This window comes from Phascolarctos cinereus, unplaced genomic scaffold (assembly GCF_003287225.1).
Source record: "Phascolarctos cinereus isolate Bilbo 61053 unplaced genomic scaffold, phaCin_HiC Scaffold_8;HRSCAF=390, whole genome shotgun sequence".
Lineage (NCBI taxonomy): Eukaryota > Metazoa > Chordata > Mammalia > Diprotodontia > Phascolarctidae > Phascolarctos > Phascolarctos cinereus.
In genome coordinates this window covers 27,755,839-27,770,535 of record NW_027556291.1, presented here as the reverse complement: position 1 = coordinate 27,770,535, position 14,697 = coordinate 27,755,839, and the positions used below count along the sequence as shown (strand labels likewise).

General features: G+C 43.0%; 1 protein-coding gene across 4 annotated transcripts in view; it reads left to right on the top strand.

Moving 5' to 3' along the window:
* ZNF185 (zinc finger protein 185 with LIM domain) overlaps positions 1-14,413 on the top strand; it is a 58,476-nt gene extending 44,063 nt beyond the window's left edge. For 3 of the 4 annotated variants that reach the window (XM_020975078.2, XM_020975076.2, XM_020975077.2), the window contains 6 exons: positions 3,838-3,933; positions 4,270-4,359; positions 8,055-8,159; positions 10,445-10,547; positions 11,496-11,594; positions 12,610-14,413. In XM_020975078.2, the coding sequence (XP_020830737.1) occupies positions 3,838-3,933; positions 4,270-4,359; positions 8,055-8,159; positions 10,445-10,547; positions 11,496-11,594 (493 nt within the window). In that variant the 3' untranslated portion in view covers positions 12,610-14,413. The remainder of the gene's footprint in view (positions 1-3,837; positions 3,934-4,269; positions 4,360-8,054; positions 8,160-10,444; positions 10,548-11,495; positions 11,595-12,609) is intronic. The other variant, XM_020975080.2, reaches the window with a different exon arrangement.
* The last annotated feature ends 284 nt before the right edge of the window (positions 14,414-14,697 follow it).

The following is a 14,697-nucleotide window of genomic DNA, read 5'->3' as shown; positions in this document are numbered from 1 at the left end:
AGTGGGTGAGTAACTTACTCAAGGTCATACAATATAATTGCCGGACAGCCAAGACTAGAAGCTAGAGGGGGAAAAAAGTGTTTATTTTCACTGTAATTGGTTTCATTGCATCATAGCAGAGTGTTTGTTACAATGAGTCAAATTCACATTCAGTTTGATCACTGTGTGGCAATTTTCTTCATGGTCCATTGACAGCAGAACAGTGAGGATGTTCTTATTTTCTAACCATGAAGTACACACATCATGATGTTCTGAAGGAAACATTCTTCCAGGCATTTGCGGCAGCAACGACTTATAGTCATCCCATGCATTATGAAGTCCGTGAGCTGTAGGGCATCAGTAGCGTTCCAAATGAAACTGGGAAATCAGGTATTTGGATTTCATCAGCAGAGCCTGGCAGCAGCAGTCCATAGGATGTAGTAGAAAGGTCATTGAACTTGCAGTCAGAAGGGCCTGGGTTCAAATTCTTCCTCCGACATTTAGTAGATGTCCAACCCTGGGCAAATTGGCTTAACCTTTCTGGGCCTGTGCCAACTTGAATATGGTATGTGCTTGCCAGCTGTGCTCAGATAGGATGTTATTCTATAATGTGATTATCAATATGATTAAGTGATCTGGGGTCTCATCAATTTGGGAGTTCTTGCTAATGATACAGATCACAGACTGCCAGACTGTCCATGCCATGTTATTCTCCTCTGTGTCCTCTCCACAGTTCACCAGTAATAACCAATTGGTGGCACAGCTATTACTGGTACAACTTGAGGAACTAAAAAACTATTCTAGCCCAAACCTGGCTTGTCATAGTGCCTGATATTCAACTGTTAGAGATTCATTCCTTTAGATTAACAGCTATATAGGTAATCAGGAATCTTTAGCTCTATTCCTGACTGGGACACTAACTAGAATGTTAGCTCCCTAAGAGACTGTTTTTTTTTTCTTTTTGTCTTTGTATCATTAACACCTAGGACAGTGACTTGCACATAACAGGTGTTTAATATGAATGCTTGTTGAATTGAATTCCTGAATGCCTGGACAAATAATTTTCCTTTTCTGAGCCTTAATTCAGGTATGAGGAGTTTGGATCAAACAATCTCCAGCCATTAAGAAAGCCATCAGTAGTTAGCCCCTTAAATCCAAATTAGCTCACTCACATGGTTTGAGTGTCTTATGTCTTACAGATCATTTGGTATCCATTCTCCCACTAGCCCCTCACAACAACTCTTTGAACTACCTAAAGGCAGGTAATACTATAACCATTATACAGATAAGGAAAACTGAGACTAGATCAGAGAACTGACTTACCCACAATCACACAGCTAGTAAGCATGGAACTGGGATTTGAATAAACACAGGTCTTTTGATCCAAATCCTATGTTCTTTATTTAAGGAAAAAAGAAACAAAATAATTTCCCACCAAACATTCAAACAAACCAATTTACAAAGTATATCCCACCACCAAAAGCAAATGATCAGTTCTTAACGGAAAGGAGGGCTCTCTGTCCCTTAGCTTCGGTATTAGGCTACTCAGTTGAGCATTGGATTTGACCTGAAGTGTGTTAGTCCTCCATGTTGGCCTTTCTGTAGTTGAGATCATTGTGACAATGGGCGAGAAGGGGCTTGGCTGCCTCCCCTCTGCATCACTTCTTGTAAATCTTGTAGCACTTTCCTGAATTCTTCACATTTGTCATTCTTCATGGTGTAGCAATGTTCAATTCTCAGTTTATGTGGTGTTTGTTCGGTTGTCCAGCCATTCGCCAACTAATGAGCATGTATTTTGTTTTGAGTTTTTTGTTATCACAAATTATGCTGCTATGAGACTTTTAGACATGTGGGTCTTTTTTTTTTATTATCAATAACCTCCTTGGGATGTAGTCCTAGTAGCAGAATCTGAGTCAAAAGGTATTTTTAGTTACTTTTCTTGGATAGATGGATGGAGCATTTATTAAGAACTGAGCTATATGCTAGGCACTGTTATAAGTGCTAAGGATATAAATATAAGCAAGCAGGATAGTCTCTGCCCTCAAGGTGCTTACATTCTAATGAGGAAAGACAACACATGACAGGGTGCTAGAAAATGATGGAGGGGAAAGGAGGTATGGTATAGAGATGTCCAGGAAGTTGCATGAAGTCCTGGTTCTAGACAATAAAAAGCAAAAGACTCTGCTATCCCCAGGACAGAGTCCAAGGTTCTAGTGGGGGAGGGAAAATGAGTGGGAGGACTTCCTTGGGGTATAGAGTCCCAATACTTACTTTTCTTGGATAATTCCAAATTGTTTTCCAGAATGTTTGAACCAATTCACACTTCTACCAACACTAAATTAGCATGCCTCTCTTCTCACAGCCCCTCCATTAATGAGTTCTTCCATTTTTTAAGCACCTTTGCTAACTTAATGGATTTGAGGCTTGTTTTGATTTACATTTCTATGATCATTAATGATTTTGAATGGTTTTCTTAGGTCATCATCCATAGTTTACCTTTATTTTGAAAACCATCATGTAATGTCCCTTGACACATCTAGTAGCAAATGACTCCGTTCCAATGTTCTTTGCCCACCACATCAGAACTGCCTCTTTAATTGTGAATGGAAGTGGAGACAAAAGGGGGAAACAATTAGATGGCACCAGACACTAGCCTGGGCTGATATGCTAGGCCTGCTTTGGTTCTGAGTTACTGAGCCACTTAGGCACTTAGGGTCTAGGGAGACTAGAGATCCAAGGAGGTAGGATGGCCAGTCGTCTCCTACTCCCTGACCTGCAGGCCAAATAGACAGTAAATGAATGTGGTACTTCATGCCATCTGAAGGTGACTTTGCTATAGGATATTTAGAAATGAGTGTACCTTGGAATGAAAGGCAATCTGAGACCAGCTGGCAATGGTATTTACTTTAAGAAACATTTTGCTAAAAACTGTTCTGAATCAGAGCCTTGAAGGCACAAAATAAACTTCCAGAGAGGAATCAAATATTTGTCAGCCTGGCGCGTGTTTCCTTGTCTTTAGCCTATCTGGTCCGTATTTTCAAGAAAGTGAAAGTAATAGGGAGCCAGTGGTGTTGATTGATTCAAAAGGCTCCAGGAGTTGGAGAATTGGAGTAGAATGCTAGAGCTAGGAGGGCCCTTAGACAGCAGCTCAGCTAACCCCTTCATTTACTTTTACATTTTTCTCTTTTTTAAATGTGTAATTAAATTATTTTTTCAATTATTGACCATACCCATAAATGTGTATCTTATTCTGCATCTTGAGTCCATTACCTCTTCTGTCAGGAGGTAGGCACCATTTTTCATAGGTCTTCTTGAATTATGGTCAATCATTGCATTGATCAGAATTCTTAAATCTTGCCAAATTTTTCATTTTTACAGCATTGTTATTTATAGTTTAAATTGTTTTTCTGGTTCAGTTCACTTCATTCACATGGAACCTTCTTTTTTATCTTGTTGGAATGTAGACCTAATTAGTAGTGGTACTACTTGGTCAAAGAGTTTACAGTTTAGTAACTTCCAGGGCATAGTGCCAAATCACTTTCCAGAGTGGCTAGAATTTAGGATTCATGTGCCACCAACAGGGCACCAATGTGCCTGTTTTCCCACAGCCCCTCCAACATTTGTCATTTTCCTATTTTATCAATTTTGCCAATCTGATGTAACCCTCTCATTTTCCAAAGGGAATAGCCCTGAGAAGGGAAGAAATTTGACTTACACGGTCAACTAGTTGTAGATACTAGACTAGAATCCAAACCTTCTAGTGCAAGGAGCTTTCCACCAGCTCCTCCCAAGTGTCTCTGATGGGAACTCAGATCCATCCATTAAGGCATGTGACTTATAATTTGTTGTCTTTATTAGGTATGGTTCAGAGGAATATGATGTGTTTTCTCCTGATGACCAGTACGATCCTTCTGTGAACCTACAATACTACATACCCAGCAAGAACACTACAAAGTAGGAAAAGATATTAGTGGGGACCCACTCACTTCCACAGTGGCCACTGGGCTAAAGAATTTGGATGCTAGGACTGTGCATCCTAATAGAGTGTGCGATCCGCAGGCCCTCTCCCCTCTTAGCAAAGAGCACTACAATGCAGGGGAAACTGTCTGGGGAGGAGGGAACCCTGTATGCTAGGCCTGGCCTCCCCCTAGCTGTGTGCCTTTGGCCAAGTCATTCTTCTGTAGGCCTCAGTTTTCCCCATGTACAAATTGAGACAAAGTGAGAGGGGTAGACTACATGGTCTCCAAAGACTCCTTTCATTCCAGAGGTTCTTTGTTTCTGTGGTTGCAGGTATGCCTCTGCCTCCATTGTTACCAGCACTGAGAAGAGATATGGAAGTTCAGCCAGCTCAGATGAACCTACATCATCTAAACTCCAAAGGTAAGCAAGGAGGATTTGTCAAGACTGGCCTCAGTTGGAGGGGAAGGGCCACATGAAATGTGGCCTTGGATTACAGGATCATTTCTGTAGAGCTCCAAGTGATCTCAGAGGTCATCTAGCCCAGAGAGATTAAGAAAACTTAGTCAAAGTCACACAAATGTGAGACATATTACTTAATAGATACATAGCTTGAAGGGACCTTGGAAGTCATATAGCCCAGTTTCCATTTTACAGATAATGAAACCAAAGGCCAGAGAATGGAGGTGATTTACCCAAGGTTGCACAGGCAGTGAGTAGTAGAGCTGAAAATTGAACCCAGGTCTTCTCACTCCTAATACAGCACATGGCATTGTCACTGCATGTAATACAGTGTTGCCACTGTAACAGAACCTGGTTTTGAACTCTGGGTCTCTACCCCCACATTTAGCACTTGTCCTCTCAAGTAAGCAACAAGCATTTGTCAAAGGCTTCCTGTGTGCCATATAGTGTGCTAGATGAAACACAAAGCAAAAGAAATTATCTGAAAGAGCCAGTGCTCTATTGGGAGAGATATCTGTTTTCTTTAAATATCTCCAGAATAAATCCAAAGTAGTTAGAGAGGAGGAGGACAGGAGAATTGAGGGGATGAAGAAAGGCTTTGTCTAGGAAGGAGGCCAAGGGGAAAAGAGGAAGGCATTCCAGGCACAGGCTCCCCTCCACATTAGCCACCGTCTTCTCTTTTGTCCTGGGACCAAGAAAGAAGCCAAATAGACTGTAATCCACAGACTCATCATCATGAGCTAGAAGTCCAATTCCTTCATTTTACAGATGGCAAAACTGAGGCCCAGAGAAGGGAAGAAACTGGTCCAAGGGAAGAGACTTACCCAGCCTTAAATGACAGAACTGGGACTAGACTCAATGACTTCTGTCTCCTAACCTTATATTCTGATACTCCTTTCTCACTACTTCCTGTGTACTATGCTGCCCTTGAGAGAGGAATCCATCGTTAGAAATGAGAGGTCCTTTTTTGCACTGATGAGCCTAGCTCTGCTGACTATGTAAGAGAGAGAGAAAGGCAAAGAGAGACAGATAGACAGACTGAGTGCTAAAGGCAGGGCTCCAGGATATCAAGGGACCCCCTCACCTCCCACCGTGGACCACCACTTTGGACAATTCCTCCAGCTTCCCCCAGCAGCAATCACAAAATGGAGTGGGGGTGGGGAATAGTGCTTTTGCTCTCATATTACATTAGCCAATTAGAAGGCTAGTGTGAGATACTCTTCCAGACACTAGATGGCACTCCTTTCTCATAAAAGAATCGGAGTTGAGCAGAGATCATGGATTTAGATGCAGGGCTTCTTAACCTTTGTTATGATGCCCTGGCCCCCTGTGGCAGTCTGATGAAGCCTAGGATGACAAATTATATTGAAATACAGTTGTCAAGTTATTTATTTAAAAAAAAAACAAGTTCATGGATCCTAGATTAGGAATCGAATCAAAAAAGGGACTTGAAAGATGAGTGAATGAAAAAAACATTTATTAAGATCACCTGGTTCCACCCTCGCCCTCACTCCCCATTTTATAGATGGGGAGACTAAGGCCCAGAAAGGAAAAGAGATCTGTCCAGAGCTTTTCGGGAGTAAGTAGCAGAAGTGGCCTAGGCTTCTCATGCATGACTCTTTCTCCAGGAGGATACTGTCCTTTTGGGATCTTTGGTCTGAAAGCCAGAATAGGTATTGGATACCATATATTCCAGCTCTCTGTTTTTACAAAAGAGGGAACTGAGACCCAGAGAGGGAAAGTGACTTGCCATGGGTCACATAGTTTGTGGCAGAGGTGGGATTCAAACCAGGTTTTCCAGCTTCAAATCTAGTACTCTTTCTACTCTGCCAGTCTACCTGATCAGCCCATAGAATACATTACACCTTAAAGGTTGTCTAATCTAACTCCCATGTTTTACAGATAAGGAAACTGAGACTTGGGAGGGGCACGCTCTTATAAACAGTCCTTATCCATTTTGCCATGTACCCAATGAATAGTCTATTTACTGAGAACTTTCAAGTACATTTAAGCTAACCCCCATTTTACAGAAGATGAAATTGAAGTCCAGAGAAGGTATATATAAGTGACTTGACCAGGATCACATGGAGACTTATGGGTAGAAGTGAGGCTAGGACGCCCCCCAGGCCAAAGGCTCCTTCCGAGTCTGTGAGTTGGCACTTCCATGTGAGAGAAGCAGCCCAAGGCTAGGGTCTTGGTGCAGGCAGGGGTAGGCTGCTGGGATGCAAGGGTCCCTTCTGCTAATTGTCCCCTTCCCCCACCTGCCTTGGACCTCAGGGAGACAGATGAATCTCAGCTAGAAGTATTGCTGATGCCCCCATCCAGATAGTGTCAAGGGACCTCAGGAACCATCTCAGTTAATGTCCTCTTGATATGCATGGGGATGCTAAGTGCTTAGATTCGTTCAGCTTGGCCCCACAAGGTACAATTAAGAGCAACTGTAGAAGTTATAGAGATACCCATCTAGGTTTGGTGTAAGTGAAAGTTCCCCAGTGCTTAAATGGAATGGGCTGCCTCAGGAGGCAGTAGGCTTCCCCTTCCCTGGAGGGCTTCAAGCAAAAGCTAGATGACCACTTTGTGAGGATGTTATGCAAAGGGCTTCCAGTTCACTTGTGGATTACACTTATTCTGTAGTTCTAAAAGCCCATTTTTTCAAGGTTAGTGGAGAGATGATCTCATTTGATTCAAAAATAGGCCATATAAAGAAGACAGGGTGAAAACAGGAGGAAGCTGAGGCCCAGAGATGAAGCAGCTTAGCATCATCTATGAGGGGATCACCAACTGAGATCTAGCATTCTCTTCAGCCATCAGCTCATACTTTTTTAAGCTAGAGGTCTCAGAGAGATTGCCCCAGGTTACATGGCTAGTCAATGGCCCAACTTTTGGCAGGGCTGGGACTAGAATGGACATTTCAACGTCCTTTCCAGAGCTCTTTCCATGATGCCACACCTTTCCTAAGGTCATAGAGAAAGCAAGGGAGAGGTAGGCCTTGGACCTAAGTCTCAATCTAATTTCCTATTTTCCTAAGGCTTGCCAGAAATTGGTAAACTAGCTGATGAGTGGGAGTGGGGCAATCTCATTAGTGGGCAGCATGAGCTGAATGCCTTCCTGTCCTCCTCCAGGTGGTTGTGTGATACATGTGTGAGGGATTCTGACCCCATCCAACCACTGAATGACCACTGCTTTGCAGATATTGGCAGAGGGATTACTTTTAGGGTGGAAGTTAGCCTAGCTACAGTTAGGTGGCACTGCAGTGGATAGAGTACCTGGCCTGGCCAGGGTCAGGAAGACTCCTCTTCCTGAGTTCAAATGTAGCCTCAGATACTTACTAGCTGTGTGACCTGAGCAAGTCACTTAACCCTGTTTGCTCCAGAAGAGTAGATATGCCCCCATTTTTTTTTTTTTTTTTGGTTCTTGGATGTTAAGCCATTGCCTCAACTGTTCCTGTGCAGGATCTTCCTAAGCTATTCGTAACAAGCCCAGAGGACCTGTTACCTACAAAGGATATGGTATTAATGTGACCTGGTAGCTACTGTTATCTTTAAACCTCCAGAGAACCATTAAGTTGAAGCTTTTGTACTTTTGCTGCTGTGGAGCTTTGTGCCCTGAGGAAGCCCCGCCTTCTGTGCTGACATCTATCTCTCCTCCTTTCTCAGGTTTGCCTCTGCTACCAGGGAGAAAGCAATCATGGGCAGTATGGCTGCCAGCGCTCCAGACAGTGCCTCAGCTTCGGACAATGAACAACCTTCTAACTTTTCCAAGTAAGGAAGGAGAAGAGCTGGTCAGTGTCTCCGTTCTCCTCAAGCAAGGAAGGAGAGGAGTTAGTTGGCTTCCCAGCTAATTGCCTGGAGCCAAATACCTTAGCTTCTTTTCTTGGCTGGGCCACTGCCTTGGGAAGACCAGTGAGTGGTGAACACCTTTTAGTGACTTTACCCACTTGATGATCCATCCAAGTTCTGGTCCAGTGCCAAGGCCTGTGGGCCTCACCTGAGGTACGCTTGGTAGAAGAGAGGTTACTTCTTGTCCATAATAGGGTCCATTCCAGGTAGAGAGATTACGTCATTGTCTATGGTGCCTTTTAGCAGGATGTAGTTTCCTTCCTTGTCTCTTTTGATTAGATCTATTTTTGCTTTTGCTTTGTCTGAGATCAGGATTGCTACCCCTGCTTTTTTTACCTCAGCTGATGCATAATATATTCTGCTCCAGCCTTTTACCTTTACCCTGCATGTGTCACTCTTTTTCAAATGTGTTTCCTGTAAACAACATATTGTAGGATTATGGTTTTTAATCCATTCTGCAATCCGTTTCCTTTTTATGGGAGAGTTCATCCCATTCACATTCACAGTTATGATTACTATCTGTGTCTCCAGGTAGAGAGATTATGAAAGAAAAGCCATGGTCTTACAGGATTGATTAAACCATCTGAGTCCACTCTAAAGTAAATGGTGGTATCCATTTGGGCTTATGTCATATAACTTGGGCTTATGTCATATAACTTGGGCCTCCCCTAGAGAGAATCTTAATTCCTGGCTTGGCCCCAGTACCCAAGACTCCCATCTGTCCATTGGACCTCTGTGACCAAGAGAAGTGTCAGATGCTTCCAGACTCCCCAATCTGGGGCCCCCGCTCTTCATGGACCTGAGCCAGAACCTGACCTCCTCAGTTCTCCTCACCCCACTGGAGATGAAATGTTGGGGCCCCCTTGCTTGATATATGGTGCTTTGCTAGATGTTATGGCCCTGACATCATAAAAGTGCTTGTAGCCAAGGCTTTCAGAGAGAACATCTATGCTATTTGCTAGCCCCAGAAAGAGAAATGACTCATCAGAGAAGAGTCAGCACTAGGGAGAATGCGTCTTTTCTCTCTCTCTTCCTCCTTGCTCTGAGTCCTCTGGTCCACATTTCTGTTCTTTGCCTCTTTCTGTAGCAAAGGGCTGCTTTCACGAAGAAGTATATGAAGGCTTGAGAGCTTTCATCTGCTAGGCCCTCCTCACACTTGAGCAAGTAAAAGAAAGCGTCCCTTTCAATTCCATAGGTTTTATCCTCCAGACACCCTTGTCTGGGATCTCTGGTGTCCTGAGGATGCACCAAGCAGCCAGTCATTTACTTTCTGCCTTTCAAACACCCTCTAGTCAGTCCCCTGCCAAATGTGCACCTAGCTTGGCCCCCTGCCTCCAGTCTGTCTCCTCTCCAGTCGGGCCACCTTACTAATGCACAAGTGGGATACAGCCATCACTTCTGTACTCAGACATCTTCACTGGATCTCTGTTGGCTTGAAGAATAAGCCACCAGGGCTATCATTCCAGGGCCTCCCCAATCTAGCTGCATGTCCCGCACAGCTAGAATAGAGACATCCCCCTTTCTACTCCATCTCTACCTACACATGCCCCCTCAGCCTGCTTCTTCTGAGTGGTGCCTTTTGAGGGTAAGGGAGGATAGAGATAATTCATAGAGATGAATAAGTAAATGGGACATGGATATATAAAAGTGGTCGCCAACATCAGCATAGTAATAAGTGCCCAAGGTAAAATGAAGACCTTTGGTGCCAGACTAACCTTGGAGTGGGGAGCTCAGGAAAACAAGCTAATAACTCATTTTAAAGGAATGAACTGAAATATACCTCTTCAGAGATTTAGAGTTGGATGGAATGTTGCTGTCTATCTGGCATAGCAGGTGTTGGTTCAAATATCCAAGGCTTCAGCCAGCAGCTGTAAAACTAGATAGGTGTGAGGGCAGGAAGAAGGAGGGTGGTTCCAAGAAGAACTGTGTGTTCACATGCCCACTGATTAGTCCCTGGAGCTGAGGAGAGCCAGCAAGTCCCATGCCCTCCAGCTAGAAGTTTCTGTGCCAACTCCTGTGCCAACGACCTTCAGGAAACTGCCCTCAGGCCATCTCTAAAGTGGGGAAGTAGGTAAATTGTCTGTGATCCTGGCACTGAGCCTGTGGCTGATGTAACAGATTCTGAACCATCTGGAGCCAGTAACCCAAACTGGCATTGTCTGCCCATACCCTTTGGCCAGTCACCAAGATCTCCTCCTTCTCCCTAGGATAAGTGGTGCTTCCTGTACCCACTGCCTCAAAGAGATCAGAACTGGACCCAAAATTACTCTGGAGCACTTGGGCACCTGCTTCCATGAGTGCTGCTTCAAGGTAAGAATTGTTTTACTATTAAAAAACAAAATACAATTCCCTCTCCTCCTATTCACCCCCCTTGTTGGGAAAGCATGGTGATTCTTCAAATTCCAGAGATTATCCAAAGTTGAAGCCTTTTGTCTAACTAAAGTTCTCTCTGGATATACCCAAGTAGATCCACTGGTTTTTTTTTTTTTAGAACCTTTGGGACTTACAGCCATTAGATTCATAGCCACATTGATTCAGAACTAGAAGGAGCTTTTGGGATCATCTAGGTATATTCATTTTACAGAGGAAACCACGGCCCACAGAGGGGAAAGTCACATTGGCCAGAATCTCAGAAGTCAGCAAGCATGAATCAAGCCCTGTGTCTTGGGTGTTTGTGGGGGTTGCAGGAGTGAAAGGCGTGGTCCCTGCCCTGGGAGTCAAAGAGATTTGGGTTCTGCTCTGAGCTCTGCTGGAAGTTATTTATATGACCTTGGGCAAGTGGCTTTCCCTCACGGTACCTTTGTTTCCCTATCTATCAAATAAGGGGGTAGGACTAGGTCTCTAAGGGCCTTTTCAGCTCTATCACCAGAAGAGTCACCAGAAGAGCAGAGATTATAGTCCCTGCTAAGGTGTTAATTGCTTATTAATGTTTTAGCCCACTGGGGTCAAGGTATGTCCCGCCCATTTTTAGCCACAGAAATAGCCTGGGCTGTAAGGGCTTCAGGAAACAGTCTACAACAACTTTCAGATTCCTTTCCTGAGTCAGAAGCGGCCCATCATCCCACAAGTGGACTTTGGATTATGTTTCCCTATGTTGGCCACGGTCTCAATGAGACTGAAAGAGGAGGACTCCCAACGGTCAAGATGTCACAACAGCACCAACCAGCTGCTGGCTCTTCTTCATCTGGTTGCCCAGTGTACATTCACTTAGGGCTGGATTTCCACTAACCTCATAACCATTCTTCATCTCATTTGTAGTGTGAGATTTGCGAGAAGATAATGGCCAATATGCTGGACCATGTGTACATCCACAAGGGAATCATTCACTGTGACCAGTGCTATGCCAGACTCTTCTAGGTGGGTCTGCTCCTCCCCATTCTTTGGGCCCAGAAAATGAGGTTCCTTTAAGGTCATTTAGGGAACACTTTGGATGCAGGAATCATGCATTATTAGTATGGATGCTCCCTTTGCCCACGTTGATTGGACCTTTTCATTCTATGGGATTCAGGGCCATGTTTTCCCATAAATCCTCCTTAGAAAATCTACCCAGTGTACCTATCCCTCAGGCTGTCTACATGTTGTCATTCATTTAAAGTGAATCTTACTATAAGGGGTTAATCTAGGGAGTCCCCAGATCAAGCTGATGAGCTTATAGGGTAGTGAGCCTTTGTGTGGGTCTTTGATTGGATTTCCCACTGGACAGGTGGGCATGCATGCCCACTGGCACATACCTCATTAAAGATGAGTGATTGGGAATGACTTGCTTTGCTTAGATTTTTATCGGCCAAGTTCCCCTTTTTCGAGGACAGATCATAGAAGTGCGGAGCTAGAACACACACACACACACACACACACACACACACACACACACACAAATACACACACAAATAATATTAGATTTAACCACCCTCACATTCCAATTCCAGATGTCTATACCGTAAAGTACTGATTACCCAACACCCATTGTTATCACTTGCTCAGTAAAACAGTCAAACTATGAGAACAGTATTTAAGTGAAGGAAAACCCCTAAATATTTCCACAACTGATGAGATAGGCAAGAGCAGTTTTATCCAAAGCACTCCTACAGCAGCCTTGGGGTTATTGTCCTAAGAAATGCCACGAATTCCTTCAATAAGCCATTTAAATTTCTCTGGGCATCCAAGCACAAAATTTGGTCCAGTTTGTGTAATGCAATTTTAAGTAAAATACTGGTCTGGTGCTTTGCTGGGTGTTTTGGTTTTTTTGTTTTGTTTTTCAAGACACAATATTCATTCCATTTTAGCCCCAGGGCTTTGGTGATGACTGGAGGAAGAAGTACCTTCCTCCTATCCCCACATTTCAGATCTCACGTTTCCTTCTCTTTTCTTACAGTTTTGATCAGCTCTCGAAGAGTCATCGTGAAGATGGGGACCCATCTTCCTAAATCTCCAGCACTACTGTTTCTCCTTATTACTAATTCCAGTTGTTTCCTTCATGTCTTTCCATCTAACTCAGTTGAACATGTTTAACAAAGATAATTAGCTTTATCTACCTTTTCATTAGCTTTGATTTTCTTGATTTATCTAGCTTTTTACTAGCTTTGATTTTTTTTTGTATTATCCAGGTTTTTATTAGCTTTGGTTTTTTTCCTTTATCCAGTTTTTAAATTAGCTTTGGGTTTTTGTATTATCCAGCTTTTTATGAGCTCTGATTTTTGAATTATCCAGTTTTTTATTAGCTTTGGGGTTTTGTATTATCCAGCTTTTTATTAGCTTTGATTTTTTTGGTATTATCCGGTATTTTATTAGCTTTGGATTTCTCTATCCAATTTTTCACTAGTTTTTGGTTTTTGCCATTATCCAGCTTTTTATTAGCTTTGATTTTTTTGGTATTATCCAGCTTTTTATAAGCTCTGATTTTTGAATTATCCAGGTGTTTTTTAGCTTTGGGTTTTTTATTATCTAGTTTTTTTTATTAGCTTTGATTTTGGGGGGTTATCCAGTTTTTTATTAGCTTTGAATTTCTCTATCCAATTTTCCATTAGTTTTTGGATTTTAGTATTATGTAGCTTTTATTAGCTTTGATTTTTTTGGTTTTATAAGGCTTTTTATTAACTTTGGGGTTTTCCTTTATCCAATTTTTTAATTAGTTTTGGTTTTTGTATTATCCAGCTTTTTATGAGCTTTGGTATTTTGAATTATCCAGTTTGTTATTAGTTTGGGTTTTTTACATTACTCAGCTTTTTCTTAGCTTTGATTTTTTATTTTATTTTATTTTATCTAGAGTTAATATTCTGTAGGTGAAGAAACCTGAAGGATTCTAGTAAATTGAAGCCCTGAGGAGAAAGAGAGGCTGTATTACTACCACCTGGGCAATGTGCTGGTGACATCTTGTTTAGCCTGCTAGAGGAAGGGTCCCCTGAAGCCAGAGAGCCCCCACGGTCTTTATTACTGTTGCTGTTTTCAGACTCCTCCTTGACAGAGAGACAGCCTTCGCCCTCAACATCAGAGCAAACACAACAGGCCTGGGGGGAATGCCTCATGGCTTTGGCTGGTCATCTCACACCAGAGGATGACCAGACCCTTTCACAACAGACATCCCCTGAGCTTAGCATATTGTATTTCGCTGAAACAACCTGGAAGCTTGACTTCCCTTAGCACCCTACGGTGGGTGTCTTTCAGGGGTGGTAGAAGTGGGAAGTGCAGGGAGGACAGGTGGGCAGGGTAGCTCAGGATAGAGACCCGAATACAGGGCACTTTCCCCTCTCCCCACCCCCCACCCCCTTTGGTGAAGAAATAAGCAGAAGATCCATTTGCGGGAATTTTTTTAACCTGCCAAAGAGTGAGGTGGTTGAGGATGAGGGTTTATTGCTAGAGGTCCAGGTCTGTGCTGACCACAAAACTTGAAGTTATCCTGGAGGGAAGTTTCAGAAGCAGCAGTCCATGCAGGCCAAGGAGTTGGGTGAGTGTTGGTTGCTGGACCCTGGCAAGCCTTGGCGAGGATGGGTGCACTGAAGTTTGGATTTTCCATTGTTATTATCAGTTTTCAGGGCCAGGCTATAACTGTTTCACCATCATCTAGGGGCCCTTATTTATTATGCTTGTTGCTTATTATATTCACTGTTTGTTTTGCTTTGGAACTTTCCTCCCTTGTTTATTTTATCACAATTCTAATAAAGATTCGGGTTTCTGGTTTACTGCTGGCCTATGTCTCTAATTGTTGCTACTTTTGACAAAAGGGCTAATTGGATATGATAGGCTTTTGTGATTTGATTTCCCCTATGACCTGAAGGTAGACAGCTAGGTGGTGCTGTAAACAGAGTGCCAAGCCTTGAGTCAGGAAGACTCATCTTTTTCTTTTTTTTTAATTTTATTAATTTATTTTGATTTATCAATAATCACTTCCATATGCTTTTGAGTTTAAAAATTTTATCCCCCTTCCTCCCCACCCCCCTCCCCAAGATGGCACACAATCTCATAT